General features: G+C 39.6%; 1 protein-coding gene across 1 annotated transcript in view; it reads right to left on the reverse strand.

Moving 5' to 3' along the window:
• Window positions 1–6,392: 6,392 nt before the first annotated feature.
• Window positions 6,393–13,478, reverse strand: part of BICC1 (BicC family RNA binding protein 1) — a 350,793-nt gene continuing 343,707 nt past the window's right edge. The window contains exon 21 of the mRNA XM_004369872.2: window positions 6,393–6,523. Coding sequence (XP_004369929.1) covers window positions 6,393–6,523 — 131 coding nt within the window. The remainder of the gene's footprint in view (window positions 6,524–13,478) is intronic.

Consider the following 13,478-nt stretch of genomic DNA (forward strand, 5'->3'; position numbering starts at 1 on the left):
TAAGGGTAAAAATGGCAACAGGCCTACCTCCAAAATACTGTAAAGTCATATGTGCGGCCCTGCAGACCTCTGCCTTGAAACCCTGCAAACCACCATCTTGAGGACATCAAAGGAAATATTTTCCGCTTCTAGAGCATGCCGGATCCTGGAGGTATTGCCACACAAAATAAATTCTCCTCCAAGTGACTGAAGATGCTATTTTCCCTCAACTGCAGTAAAGTATAAATAAATGAGGAGTGAAATAGTGAAATCAGCAGAGGGAGATTTTGATACATTAAACCCACAGGGAGCTGCAGGAGTAGCCACAGGGCTGGCAAAAGCACAGACATCAAATGGAACGTACATGTTGAGCACTTGTGGGAGGCACATTTTGTTATTCTCCGGGAGACTGAAACAACTTGCTGCCGATTAAAATGCTTGAAAGTACATGTAAGTCCTCTTCATGTTTTAAGTGCAGCTGATTAACCACATGGACGACATTTGATAATTTCACGTATATGTTTTTGAATACATTTTCATGCTTTCTATTATGGAAACTTTCAAACACAGCAAGTCGAGACCAGAAAAAAACAAAACGAAAAACCAAACCTGTTGCCGTAGTCAATTACGCTCATAGCGACCCTATAGGACAGAGTAGAACTACCCCATACGGTTTCCAAGGAGCAGCTGGTGGATTTAAACTGGCGACATCTCGGTTAGCAGCCGAGCTCTTAACCAATATGCCACCACGGCCCCAGTGAGTTGAGAGAACAGTATAAGTATAATTCAGTACATCTCCAAGAGTGGTCTGTGGACAGGTATGAGTCGGTGAACTGTTTGTTCTCGCTAAGTACAGAAAGTAAGAGTAAGCATTTAGAATTTTTATAGCAATTTTATACTGCCATGTATTTTAACTATATTTTACAAATGTATCAGTCTGCAATCACTCTAAAAAACACAACAAAACTGGCTTTTCACCACATATGGTTTGAGAAGACTCGTACAAAGAGCACCCACATCTCCATCACCTAGACCTAATGGTTAACAAATTGACAGAAACACGGAATGCTTCAGACAGAAATAATGTATGAGGGGGGCATATAAGTCGACACCAAATCTACACTTCTAAGTCTTCTTTAACTGGCTTCACCTTGTTAACTGAAAAATGTAGTGTATGAGCATGCCTCGAATGTAGTGAGACCAGAAAGTAAAGGATCCATTTTTCATATTGGTACTTTCCATTACATAGTCCAAAAAGTTTGTATTTATACCAGGCACATAAAGACACATGAGAGACAAACACTCTTTTCATTCCTACGATATGCTTTTCTAGCTCAATTCCATGTTCTCTGATATTTACATTTTTAAAAAAGGCATTCACATTATTTTGGAGTGACTGATCTAATATTATCTTACAGGTAAAGCTGTAACTTTCCTTAAAGTCACCCTGCCCTCACATTTTTCGAATAGAAATATTGAAGGTATTTTTATGTGTTTTTAAAGCTTTTAAATATATAAAGAAAGTAAAGCCTCGTTTAGGAATTTAACTCAGATTTGTGAAACAAAAATTAGGACTACTTTTCACTGTGACATTTTTTCCACCTGTGGGAAGAAATTATCCAGAGCAACTTCATTTGGCTGCTATTAATGCCCATTTACGATTTTGGCAACACATACCAACTTAAATATGTTGCTGTTGCGTAGACTCTGATTCATAGTGACCCCGTAGGACAGAGTAGAACTACCCCATAGGGTCTCCAAGGCTGCAATTTTTACAAAAGCAGACTGCCACATCTTTGTCCCACAGAGCAGCTAGCGAGTTTGAACTGCTAACCTTTTGGTTAGCAGCCTAATGCTTAACCACTGCACCACCAGGGCTCCGTGATTCTAGCAAAGAAGGGAAAAAATAAGGAAATGTCCCCCACCCACATTACATTTATAATGGTGGAAAACTTTATTCCATGGCAACTCTGTATCAGATTGCATCAGCCATTTGGGCTAAGAGTCAGTAGTGCTTCAGTGAAAATTTTGTTTGAACGTAAATTGTTTTCTACATGTTTTGCTGAAGTCTTTTAATGTCCAATTCCCACAGCCTTTCTATTAGGGATTAGGAAGCACTGAAGACAGTGAGTTCAGAGTCATTTGTTTTCTCTGGCCTTGAAAAAAAGGGCCACACACACCAAATTATTGAGCTACTTTTTTTCCTCTTGTAACTCATCCAAGCATTCTATTATGAAATTGAAACACTTCAGTTACTGTAATTTTTTCCTAAAGGTTTTTGGTTCCCACACTGAAATTCTGCCTCCAATGTCAGATGCAGAATCCAATTCCCAAAAACTGTTCCAAAACACATTCATGGCCTAACCCTTGAGAAAAGGAAACTTCAAGCTCCACTTGCCTCCTTTCAGAATGAGTCAAAGTATTTTAAAAAGCAACAAAAATGTAAGATCCCTTGATGAAGTGTTTTTGATGTGTCCTGGCCAGGTCCGTAGGAACGGTCAACTATTATCTAACTCAGTTCACTTTTTAAAGGAGCAAACAACTGTACGTAGCACAAATGGATGCCAGTGTCTCCTCCAAAAGAAAAGTTTGTAATACACACAAGAGGAATTGGTATTAAATCCCAGGATGGTGATGGGCAGAATGCAAGTGGGAGAAATTAAGCAAAACCAGGGGGTTAGAGTGAGGTGATCTTGGGAGGGATAAAATACCACCCGGAAGTAATGAGAACTCTTTGCCAACATGACAATTAAGCACAAACTATATGACAATTAGAATTAGCTACTAACCTTCTCCACCAATATGGAGAACTTAGTTATACTCTGATGAATCAGAGATTTAAAAGAAAAAAATGATCTTAATTAAAAAATTTTTAAAAATCGAACACAGAAAGGAGTAATTTTTGTACAAAGTGTGACGCCCCTGACCTTGACCTCTGGAAAGTGTTCTAACTTGTAGCTTAACAAGCCAAGAGGCGGGGTCTTTGAGACTGGAGTTTATATCTTCCTAATGACGGAACATCTGGCACAGGAAACGGGCTCGCCCCTTCTGATGCAGAAGGCAGATGAACACAGTGAAGGTCCCTGAAAGGGCAGAGGGAGGCCTAAGCAGTGAAAGAAAAACCAGTTATTAACAACAGTAGCTGCTATTGAGCACCTGGGTGGTACCAACGGTTAATATGCTCAGCTGCTAACTGAACGGTTGGAGGTTCTAGTCCACCCAGCAGCACCTTGGAAGAAGGGCATGGCAATCTACTTCCGAAAATTCAGCCATTAAAAACCTTACACTCTGACATGCACTGGGTTGATGGCAACTGATTTAACTGATTCGCTGCTTACTACGTGCCATGTACTGTGCCCAGCGATTTGCACCCTGCTTCTCAGGATTGATATTATGGTATCAATTTCGTTTCAGAACGAATTCCCTAAGAATCTCAGTGCCTAGCACTGTGATTGCTTGGTATGACAGCACAACGGTCAGTCTCTCAAATGGGAACCTGGGTCAAAAGCCCAGCATCACTTCAGCACGGAGGTCCTTTGTTGATGGATGAGGCTGTCAAAGCGGTCACATACTTGAGTCTTCATAAAAGAAGGAAATAATAAGAATAAACCTGTTCTATAACATTACTCTTTTCTGCATGCACCTATGGGGTGGTCAGAGAAACAATGATTGATTAGTAGTCCTGGATCCCTGGCTAAAATACAGTGCCCTAGCTTCTGGCTGAAAATGAGGGCTGTCAATGCCCAACCACACGAAAGACTGCATATTCAATTCTACTGCAGACACGTCTTTCCACTCTGCTGAAAACAGAAAAATAAAGTTTTCTGAGAAAACAAAGACTTAGAGTTTATGTATGAAGATTAAAAAAAGACACATTTCATCTAGCAAGGGCAATACAAAGGGGATATATAAATTTATTTTTTATGTAACAATTGATTAGAAAAAAATTCCCATTTTCAATGTTTAGTTCCATCTCTCATTAAAAAAAGCAAAATCACTAAGAGGACAAAAACCCACACAAAAATACAATCTGTATCTGTTCTATATTTACAGATAACCGGTCACTATTAAGGCACAGATTGATTAAAAACTAACATTTATTCAAATAATCCAAATATTTTGTGCATCATATAACACTGACAACACCATACACTGTAGTGTCATATTCCCTTCATTGCATCAAGAGAAAGTGAGAAAAGTAATTTCCAGTGTTTTTATTTCCTTTTAGCCACCCTATTTAATCTTGATTAACTGGGACAGTTTTCCCTTTGGCATAGTTTCAAAGCACTGTTCATAAACCTATCTCAATTTAATACTGCATAGTCATCCCATCTCCCTCCTGTTTTAAATGCATGGTAGAGAGGTAGGAAAAGAGCTCCAAGTGATTACTGTTTATCTGGGAAGGTCTTATCTTATTAAAGAACAGGTAACATGTAGAGCACTGGGGGAGTTGTTGAACAGGGAGCAAATGGAGAATTACCACCCCGTGTTGAATGTTTAGTGTGATGCGTTCATACAATCACGTGAAGCAGGGAGCTCCACATGATCATCTGTGTACATGTGCATAGATCATTTCGTTGAACCTGCAAAGGGAGTGATTTGGTTTTACCTCATTAAGCAGATACAGATTAGTTTAGAAATGGGCAGCTCCTTAGTGCCAGCTATGATTGCTAACTTTATGACAGCCCCACTGTCTATGCTTTAATATAACCAATCCTTTCTTTTTTTCCCCTCTGTGTGTAAAATGTCTTTTTAATTCTTATTATTATATTAATGGTAAGACTTAGCCATGGAAAAATGTCAGGCAAGGATTACTTATTCCACATTTGTATAAACCCCCCCCCAACTGTTGTATATGCCTATCTAATGCCTTCTGCTGAGAGCACACGAGAGTGGTTTATGTTCAGGTAGTCTTGAATACTGAACATAAATCAGTCATTACAGTACAGGTAATTCACAACATTTCCTATGGGAAAGTTTTCCAACAAATTAACTCACTTAGAAATAATATTGCTTTGCTAAAAAGAGGCACTTAGTGATTTTCTTCATGGACTGAAAACCCTTCATAAATCCATAATAAGATGTCTGAAAAGACTCAGGAAACAATGTTGCCTGATTTCTTGGACTTTCACAGTATGAGATTGTATCAGTGAGTCCAGCCACTTAAAATATAGTCTTTTTTTTTTTTTTCCTTCAGAACGTTATATCATCATTATGAACTGTCACTCTGGAGATTTAAATAAAGCCTTTCCATTCTCGACAAACACAAGTCTGCTTCAAGCAGACAGGTATGGTTTTAGGAAAGGCCTGTGATCACATGCAGCATAATTAATGTGTACATGATAAGGACTGTAATCTATTTCTCCTCATAATGGCAACAGTGCTGTCTTGTCAAATGATTATTTGTCTTTTTAAATAAAGTGACAATCTAGGGCTCCAGTTATTGAATGCCGTCCATTCTCTACCATAAATCTCCAGTAGATATCAATTTAATCAGTTATATACTGTATGCTTATAATATCTAAAAATAAAAGTTTGATATAAATAAATGTCCTTTAGTGGCAGTATACTAAAAATAGCCCTTTGCCTTCAGACGACCATTAAAATCATTTTAGCAATACAGGCAGCAGCTACATGACTGCAAAGGGTTAATATTGCAAAGTCCATTTGGTCTTTTTCTTGGCACCTGTTACAGTGAACTAGGTGCATACTGAAGTGTTTCTAGGATGCTGACATAAATGAACAGAATTGGTCCAGAACCAAGTGGAGTCACTTACATTTCCCAAAGTCACAGGATAGTCTGCACAGAAACTAGTATCAGTACCATGTCAAATAAAAATTTGATGCAGTCAGAAAAACGTGACTAAATTTGATTTGTACCAATACATCAGGTGACACGAAAGTGAGAGAGAGAGACAATTTCCACAGGACAAGAAATCGGAACGCATAAAGTGCTGCAAGACCGCAATAATTACTTTAAAGCAGTACCAGAAACTTCCTCTTTGATTATTATTATTATTAAAAATCACCCAAATACCAAAACAAAACAAGCAAACAAAATAACCTCTATGTTCTCTGGCATCCCAGATGTCAATTTATCCTTCATTTTAAGTAAAAAATCAGTGCATAGGTTATATAGGTAAATAACGGGAAAAAAAACAAAAAGCACTATCTTCCTACTACGAATTCTGTCCAATTGCCATTTTAAAATAGTAATTGACATTTGGTGTTCTGTACAATGACATAAGAACATCTCTCTTCTGTTTTGGCACAAGGTACAGCTGTGAATACGATGCTTTGGTCCTGATACCAGCTACCCAGAGTGCTGAGGATGATGTGCAGTGAAGTCTGTTCACAGGTTTCCTGTGTCCAACTTTGCAGTCAGTTGGCGGGCGTGCGACTCGAGTGTACTGCTACCAGCGGCCACTGACACTAGCAACGTCTGAGTGATACTGACGGGGCAGCCTCCCGCTTGCTCCGCCTTCCAGGAAAGAAGCGCGTGCATTTGGTGGTTCAAAAAGCTTTCTTCGGTTTTTATTTAGTTCTAGAGAGAGAGAGAGAGAATTGTTAGGAACTCAATGAAGAAGTTCTGTCATCTACAGGACATGGCATTAGAGCTCTGAAGATGATGACATGGGAGATTTTGCGGGGAAAGTCAAAGTCTAGTAGCAAAAAGCACACTTTTAGGCGACAGTCATGACATTTCAAAAATACTAGAAAGTCTGATTTAAAGGTAGCATATATGAGTCACTGAATGGTGCAAATGTTTAATGCACTAAGCTGCTAACTGAAAGACTGGAGGTCTGAGTCCACTCAGAGACACCTCAGAAGAAAGGCCTGGCACTCTACTTTCAAAAAATCAGCCACTGAATATCCTATGGAGCACAGTTCTACTCTATGAGTCGGCGTCAACTCTAGAGCAATTGGTATATATTGGTAGCCTACAAAACCAAGGGCAGCAAATAGTTTTTACTGCGGTTTGTAAACTATCTGGCAGATATGTCATCCTCCAAACCCTCTAAACTCCAGATGCACAAATTAAACAGTTTCCCCACTTGCCCTAAATGCCATTTCTGAGGCAAGAAGGGACAAGAGAAGTTGGTGAAAGGCATGTGAGAGAATGTATTGCCACAGAATGACACAGAAAATTATTACAACTATTGAACTCATCCATGTCAAACACAACAATCCTTAAATTATTAAAGTCAGACATGAAAAGAAGATCCCACACCTAAATACAAGAATATCTGAGACACATCCTGAAGTGTGAAGCCACAGCCTGGGTGGCTCAGCCAACTGGTGATGCCTACACCCCTTGAGTCCAAATAGTTCTATGAGGAATCATATCAGCAGACATTTTCTTCGAATAAAAAATCAATTTAGCAAAAATATCAACATTAGTTTAGGAAACTAATACTTGAAAACAATCATATTCCAAATTTTCAGGGAAAAGAACTGAAATGTTCTATTTTAATTTTAAAGAAACCAGGATACTTAAAAAGACTGTTTAGTTTGTCCCTTTTGCCAAGTAAAAATTATTAATCCCAAAGGCTGAAAAGTAATTGAAGCAGTCTACCTTGTCTATGATTATGCAATGCACTTCCACCCCCACAAACCCTTGAATCAGCTGATGTAAGTCTTTTAAGGACTCATACAAAATAAACTGAATTGACAGACTCTGGAAATGAGGGTTTCTAATAGCTTCTAAATGCAAGTATCTCCAAACATATTCAACTTCAAGTAGACTGTTGTTGCTGTTGCGTGCCATGGAGATGAATTCGACTTGCAGTGATCTCATAGGACAGAGTAAAATTGCCCCCATAGGGTTTCCAAGGCTGTAATCTTTGTGGGAGCAGATTGCCAAGTCTTTTCTCCCGCGGAGCGGCTGGTGGATTCAAACTGCCGACCTTTCAGTTAGCAAATTAGCTGAGTGCTTAACCGTTGTGCCACCAGGGCTCCTTACAAACAGATTAGAGGGATTAAATAATTGGCATTGTGTAAAACAAAATTTTTTCTGGGGTGGGGGGAGTGCGATACGTGATTCACACCTTATGTTTACTTCAGTACTTTTTCAACCACATTCACATACAATCCCCTTTTGAGTTTTTAAGTTAGACTGCAAGCTGTGGCCAGCTACAGCAACGCTGAGGATGACAATACAGACTCAGAAAGGTTGTAAATGGTCACAGGTGGTTACTGTTTGGAAGACAAGTTCTGGAAGGTGGACCAACACCCTTAAACCTTCACCCCACTGCCTTCCAAAATGTAGATCCCTGCCCTATAGGGGCAAATCAACAGTGGAGACCATCTCTCTTTTGCTCACATATAGGTCTTAGAGGAGAAGAAAACTATTAGTGATTTATTAGAGCTTATTTCCACTCCACAGCAATGGGTTTTTGGTTTGGTTTATTATATGGCAAGCACTTTACATCCATTTTATTCTATTTAAATCCTCCTTAAGCAGTAGATAACATTGTCATTCCCATTTTATAGATTAGAAAACCGGATTTCAAAGGCAAATACAGTAACTTGCCCAAGGCCACACAGCTGTTAAGTTACAGAGCCGAAAACTTGCCCACCTGCCTGATACCTGCTTGAGCACTGGCTGCACTAAACCATCAGATGGGCAGAGACAACCACCAGAGACCACAGAAACACAGATTTGAGGATCGGTATTTCCAAGTATGCAGATAACAGAGCTTCATATTAAGTGCACCCCATTTATTGTTTAAACAGTAACAGAGCTTTAAGGTTCTGAAGAAGCAATGAAGAAATCTTTACAAGCAAAGGGCGCGTGCAGGCATGCACACAGATAGACGGCTGTTGTTTCGAGTTCCTATAGAAACACAACAGCAATGACATTCCTATTAAAGGTTGAACACATGTATCTTGTTAAAACAAAAACAGCACTTCAGAACTTCAGAAATCCAGACAGAACTGAGTAGATTTTAAAGCAAACTTATAGGAAAGTTAAGAATAAAGGAATCCCCTTAAGTATAGAGCCTGGGGCAAGTCTTATCTCAATCAAGCAAGGAGACTTTCTTTGGCTTCCATTTTCTCTTGGGGGGAATAACCCACAAGTCAGGAGGACATTCCCCATGTTACAGAGAAGGAAAAGGAAATTAGGTCGAACACCATCCTTCCCACATAACATGCACAATTGAGCACGTGAAAATAATCGGGGCCGTTGAAGACAAACCATTTATTTAAAAAAAAAGAAAACTGTACTCTGGAAAGTTACATTAACTAGATCTTTGAAAGTAAAACGATCATGAGGGAGTTCAGCAATTCCTGAACGATGTAGTTTCTAAGAGAGTACATATATATGTGTGTGTGCATATATATATACACACATTGTATATACATCCCCAAATGCAAAGCACAGAGGTAAAAGTTACAGAAAAGTTATCAAGGACCAAGTCCTATCAAAGAGACTTTAGGTTTTTTGATTTACTTGTTTTTATCTAAAAAGTAGACTCCTTCCTCTGATTTTTTCAGTAAGCCTGAGCGATAGTTTTGGAAAATACCAACCTTTTTCTTTGAAATTCCAAGGTTCACACAATCCTGGCAGCTCTCAGGATCTTGTTGCGGATCTGAACAGAGTCACAAACTAAAAGAATAGGTCGGGAAATGTTAGATCTACCTGAGGCCGTGGCAGGAAGCCTGTCAGCAGGATGCTAAACTTCCTTTCATTGTGCCCCTGTCCATTTAGTTAACCAATCCCTAGAATCCTATGAGAGAAATCCATGGACTCTCAAAAAGTGTGGGTTTGAAAACAAAGAAAAAAAAAAGATATATTTATTCTCCAATTCATCTCTTCTTGAGAGAAATTTTACCTTCTCCAATATGAAAATAAATGTCTTCAGGCCCAGGACTAAAAACAAAACAAAAAACCTTACACTGAAAGAACAGCTCTAATTACAAGTTAAAAACCTACAAACTTCTTAAATAGCAATTTTGAGCAAACTATCTAACCAAGCCGTGTAACCACAAGACAAATGTGAGTCAAGGTGCCGTGCTATCCTGCATCTCTCTGGAAATGCACATCTTCGTTATCAGGTGAGTTGAATTGAAAAAAGCAGCTTTTTGATGAAGGGTTTCTCAATACAAACTTATTACTTGCAGAGAAAACGATTTACCAGGTTCAAACAAATGCACTCAACAAAGTAAGGCAAAAATCATCCTTAAAATAATCAAATAGTTCACGCTGTGCAGAGCATTCAGAAGGCATCTTATTCCAAGTCTCTAATACCCTTTAAAAGCAAGAGGACCGGTGAATCCCACTGAGAGAGGCAGTCTACAGAAGTAGTGATTACATAATCTCAACAGAACCATGCTAAAGAAGATGACTGTAGAAAATATATTTTTAAAGAGGACTTAAAACCCGTTTGTTTACCTCACTACTCTCCAAAACCCACCTCCCACATCACAAATGTATTCCAGAGTAACATTACTGTGACCCATCTGGAACCTATGAAAGTGGTTAGAGATATCTGCTTGTTGCTAAAAGCTTTAAAGAGTTTGAAATTGGGTTGGTGCACAAAGAACGAACTTAATGTTCATCATACTGTCACTGACATTCCATGAATCTCTAGCAAAAGATTTTGCAGTTCTCTGTCTGTTACAAAAATGCTGGCCTGCAGGCATATTTGAACACTACAGGCATGGTGGATATGAGCGTTAATCAAATTTCTAGCAGCCCTATCAATTTCACTTCCAAATTAACAAAAGAAGAATGTGAAAATACATCAAGTTAATTTTAGTCGAGGAACAGCTCTCTGAGGTTGCGCCTTAGGGTAAACAAATAAGTTGAAAAACTACCTTATAGTTGCCACAGATGGTAAAAAAGAAAGAACAAGGGGTATCCTGCTAATGAAGTATACTGTTAAAACTGTAGTGTCTCTGTTTTCACTAAGCTGGATGATGTATCACAGGAAAGGATGGATCTGAGAAACAGAAGGTGACTTTGCAAAGTCATCTATTCCAGATTTGCCTTAATGATCAACAAAACAAAACCAGAAGAGGTTTGGAAATTCACCAAGGACTCAAAATTTGGTAGAGGCAAAGCCCAGATTTCCTTGATTGTATCCAGTGTTCTCTTCAAAATACTAGGCTGATCTTATAAGCGAAAAGGAATTAAATGTCTGCCCCATAGGCAGTCACCTGGGTACACAGAGTGGAGGAAGACTTTTCAAGATGATTGTGTGTAGAACTTCCTTCATCTAGGGAGAAGCACAACAGGCAGCCCTGAAGAAGCTCAATGGCTCCTATTTCAAAACTGCTCTATCTGCTTCAGATATTGGGTCTATACATACGATTTTCTGGGGAGGGAGGAGGAGAGCAGGGGATGGAATCTGCTGCTGAAATAAAATAAAAAGCCACTGAGGTGTTTATTTGTTCCTCTGATTAGTGAATGCTGTTTGGAAAGGACTTTCACCAGTTGGATGCAACTGCTGGCCTCAGGGGCAGAGTCACTTTCTCATAACACTGGACACTTGACTTCTACCCTCGGTGTCTCTGTCTTTGTGGAAGACAGGCAAGCATATAAATTTGATATTCATGAACTTTATTGGAAAGTATTCAAAAAGTATCTCCACTTTTTAAAAAAAATTCTTCCTTATATTTCTCTAAACACCTTTTTGGGGTACAGTAAGTCCCCGGGTTACGCATGTCCCACTTACGGACAACTTGTACTTAATCCTTTAACATTTTGTAAATTTGCCCTCACTTTGAAATGACTGAATCAGGGCTTCGAACTAGTTCTTCCTGATTCAGTCATGACTGAGAAAGAACAGACCTGAGCTTTTAACATTTGGATGAACCGGAACCATAACCAGAACAGGAAGTTACAGGTCGCAGCCCTGCTAGAAACTTAATCTCCCTCTTAGAAAGCAAGGGCAGCATATGCATGCATAGCAACCAAATCTCTTGCCTGTTGGATTCTGTGCAGAGTCGGAAACAGTGGTGCCCCACTCAAAGATGGCCGCCAACTGCACCATTTTGAACATGTGTCCCTCTCAGTCCTGGCAATAATCCAATCTCACTCAAGAGTGGAACAGCTCACTATGCTTCTTCTGAGTCTCCCATTCCAGGGCTTCGACCTGTAGTTTTTCCCATTCTGATTATGGTTCTGGATCACCCAAATTTTAAAAATTCAGGTCTGTTCCAACTTTGCTTCTTCAGCCATGACCGAACCAATCTGAACTGATTCAAAGCCCTGGACTGAACTAACCCCTACTTGTAATAAATTCTTCATCACAATCACCTTCACTTGCTGCGTATGCAGCTTTTAAATCATTGAAAAGGCTTCGAGCCTTTTCTTGCACTAAAATCAAACCAAACCCACTGCATCAATTCCAACTCAGAGCGACCACATAGGACAGAGTAGAACTGCCCCATAGGGTTTCCAAGGTTGTAAATCTTTACGGAAGCAGGCTGCCACATCTTTCTCCTGAGGAGTAGCTAGCTGGTGGGTTCAAACTGCTGACCGTTTGGTTAGCAGCCCATTGCTTTAACCACTGTGCCCCCAGGGCTTCTCTCTTACACTAAAGTAAGGCTAAATAAGAACCGTATGCACTTACTCCGACTTACCTACAAATTAGACTTAACATGTTTAGGAATGGATCTCGTTCGTAACCCAGGGACTAACGTTGTTGTTAGGTTCCAACAAGTCAATTTCCACTCATAGTGACCCCATGTGACAGAGTAGAACTACTCCATAGGATCTTCTAGGCCATAATTTTTACAGGAGTAGACTGTGAGGTTTTTCTCCCACAGAGTGGCTGGTGGGTTCAAACCGCCAACCTTTTGGTTAGCAGCCAAGCACTTAACCGTTGTGCCACCAGGATTCCCTTTTTGGGCTATATCACTCTGTGTATTTACCTACTCCCAACTCATCATCTGGCTTGATTCCTTCCGAACAAGAGAGCATTCTGTATATAAATACAGAGCATTTTCTATTACACAGAACATGCAACAGATGCACAAAGAAGATGGTCTGGGAAGACAGACATCATTATTTTCCTTCATTCTGGGACTACCTTCAGGATACTACACCCTTCTGTGACTCACAAATTCTATTTAAACTTTAGAAAAAATTAAAAAGCATTAAGTAATACTGCCAGGTTCCAAGCTATACCAAGAAGCATTATCTTTTTCTCTGGTGCACTGATCTCAGCTGGTGTGCAAAGACACATTCGAAACACGACATCCAAGCAAGAATATTTACAAATTCGATGATAACTGCTTAACTGCAAAAAGGTGAATTTTCTGCATAGGTCAATTTGGGTTGAGATCTTTCTGAAGACAGTTTTACGGAGCACCCACTGTCAAGGCGGATTTGCTGGCAATGCCTTGATGGAGTGGTGACAATCTGAGCATTCTTTACACTCTTAGCAGAACAACCCTGTGAAACCACCACCAGCAAGCGTAGTAAGCAAGCAGATGATGGGCTGAGCCTGCTCCACAGTCAGATTTCAAAATATGAATGTGAGCATTTA

Source organism: Trichechus manatus, unplaced genomic scaffold (genome assembly GCF_000243295.1).
Source record: "Trichechus manatus latirostris isolate Lorelei unplaced genomic scaffold, TriManLat1.0 scaffold00007, whole genome shotgun sequence".
Classification (NCBI taxonomy): domain Eukaryota; kingdom Metazoa; phylum Chordata; class Mammalia; order Sirenia; family Trichechidae; genus Trichechus; species Trichechus manatus.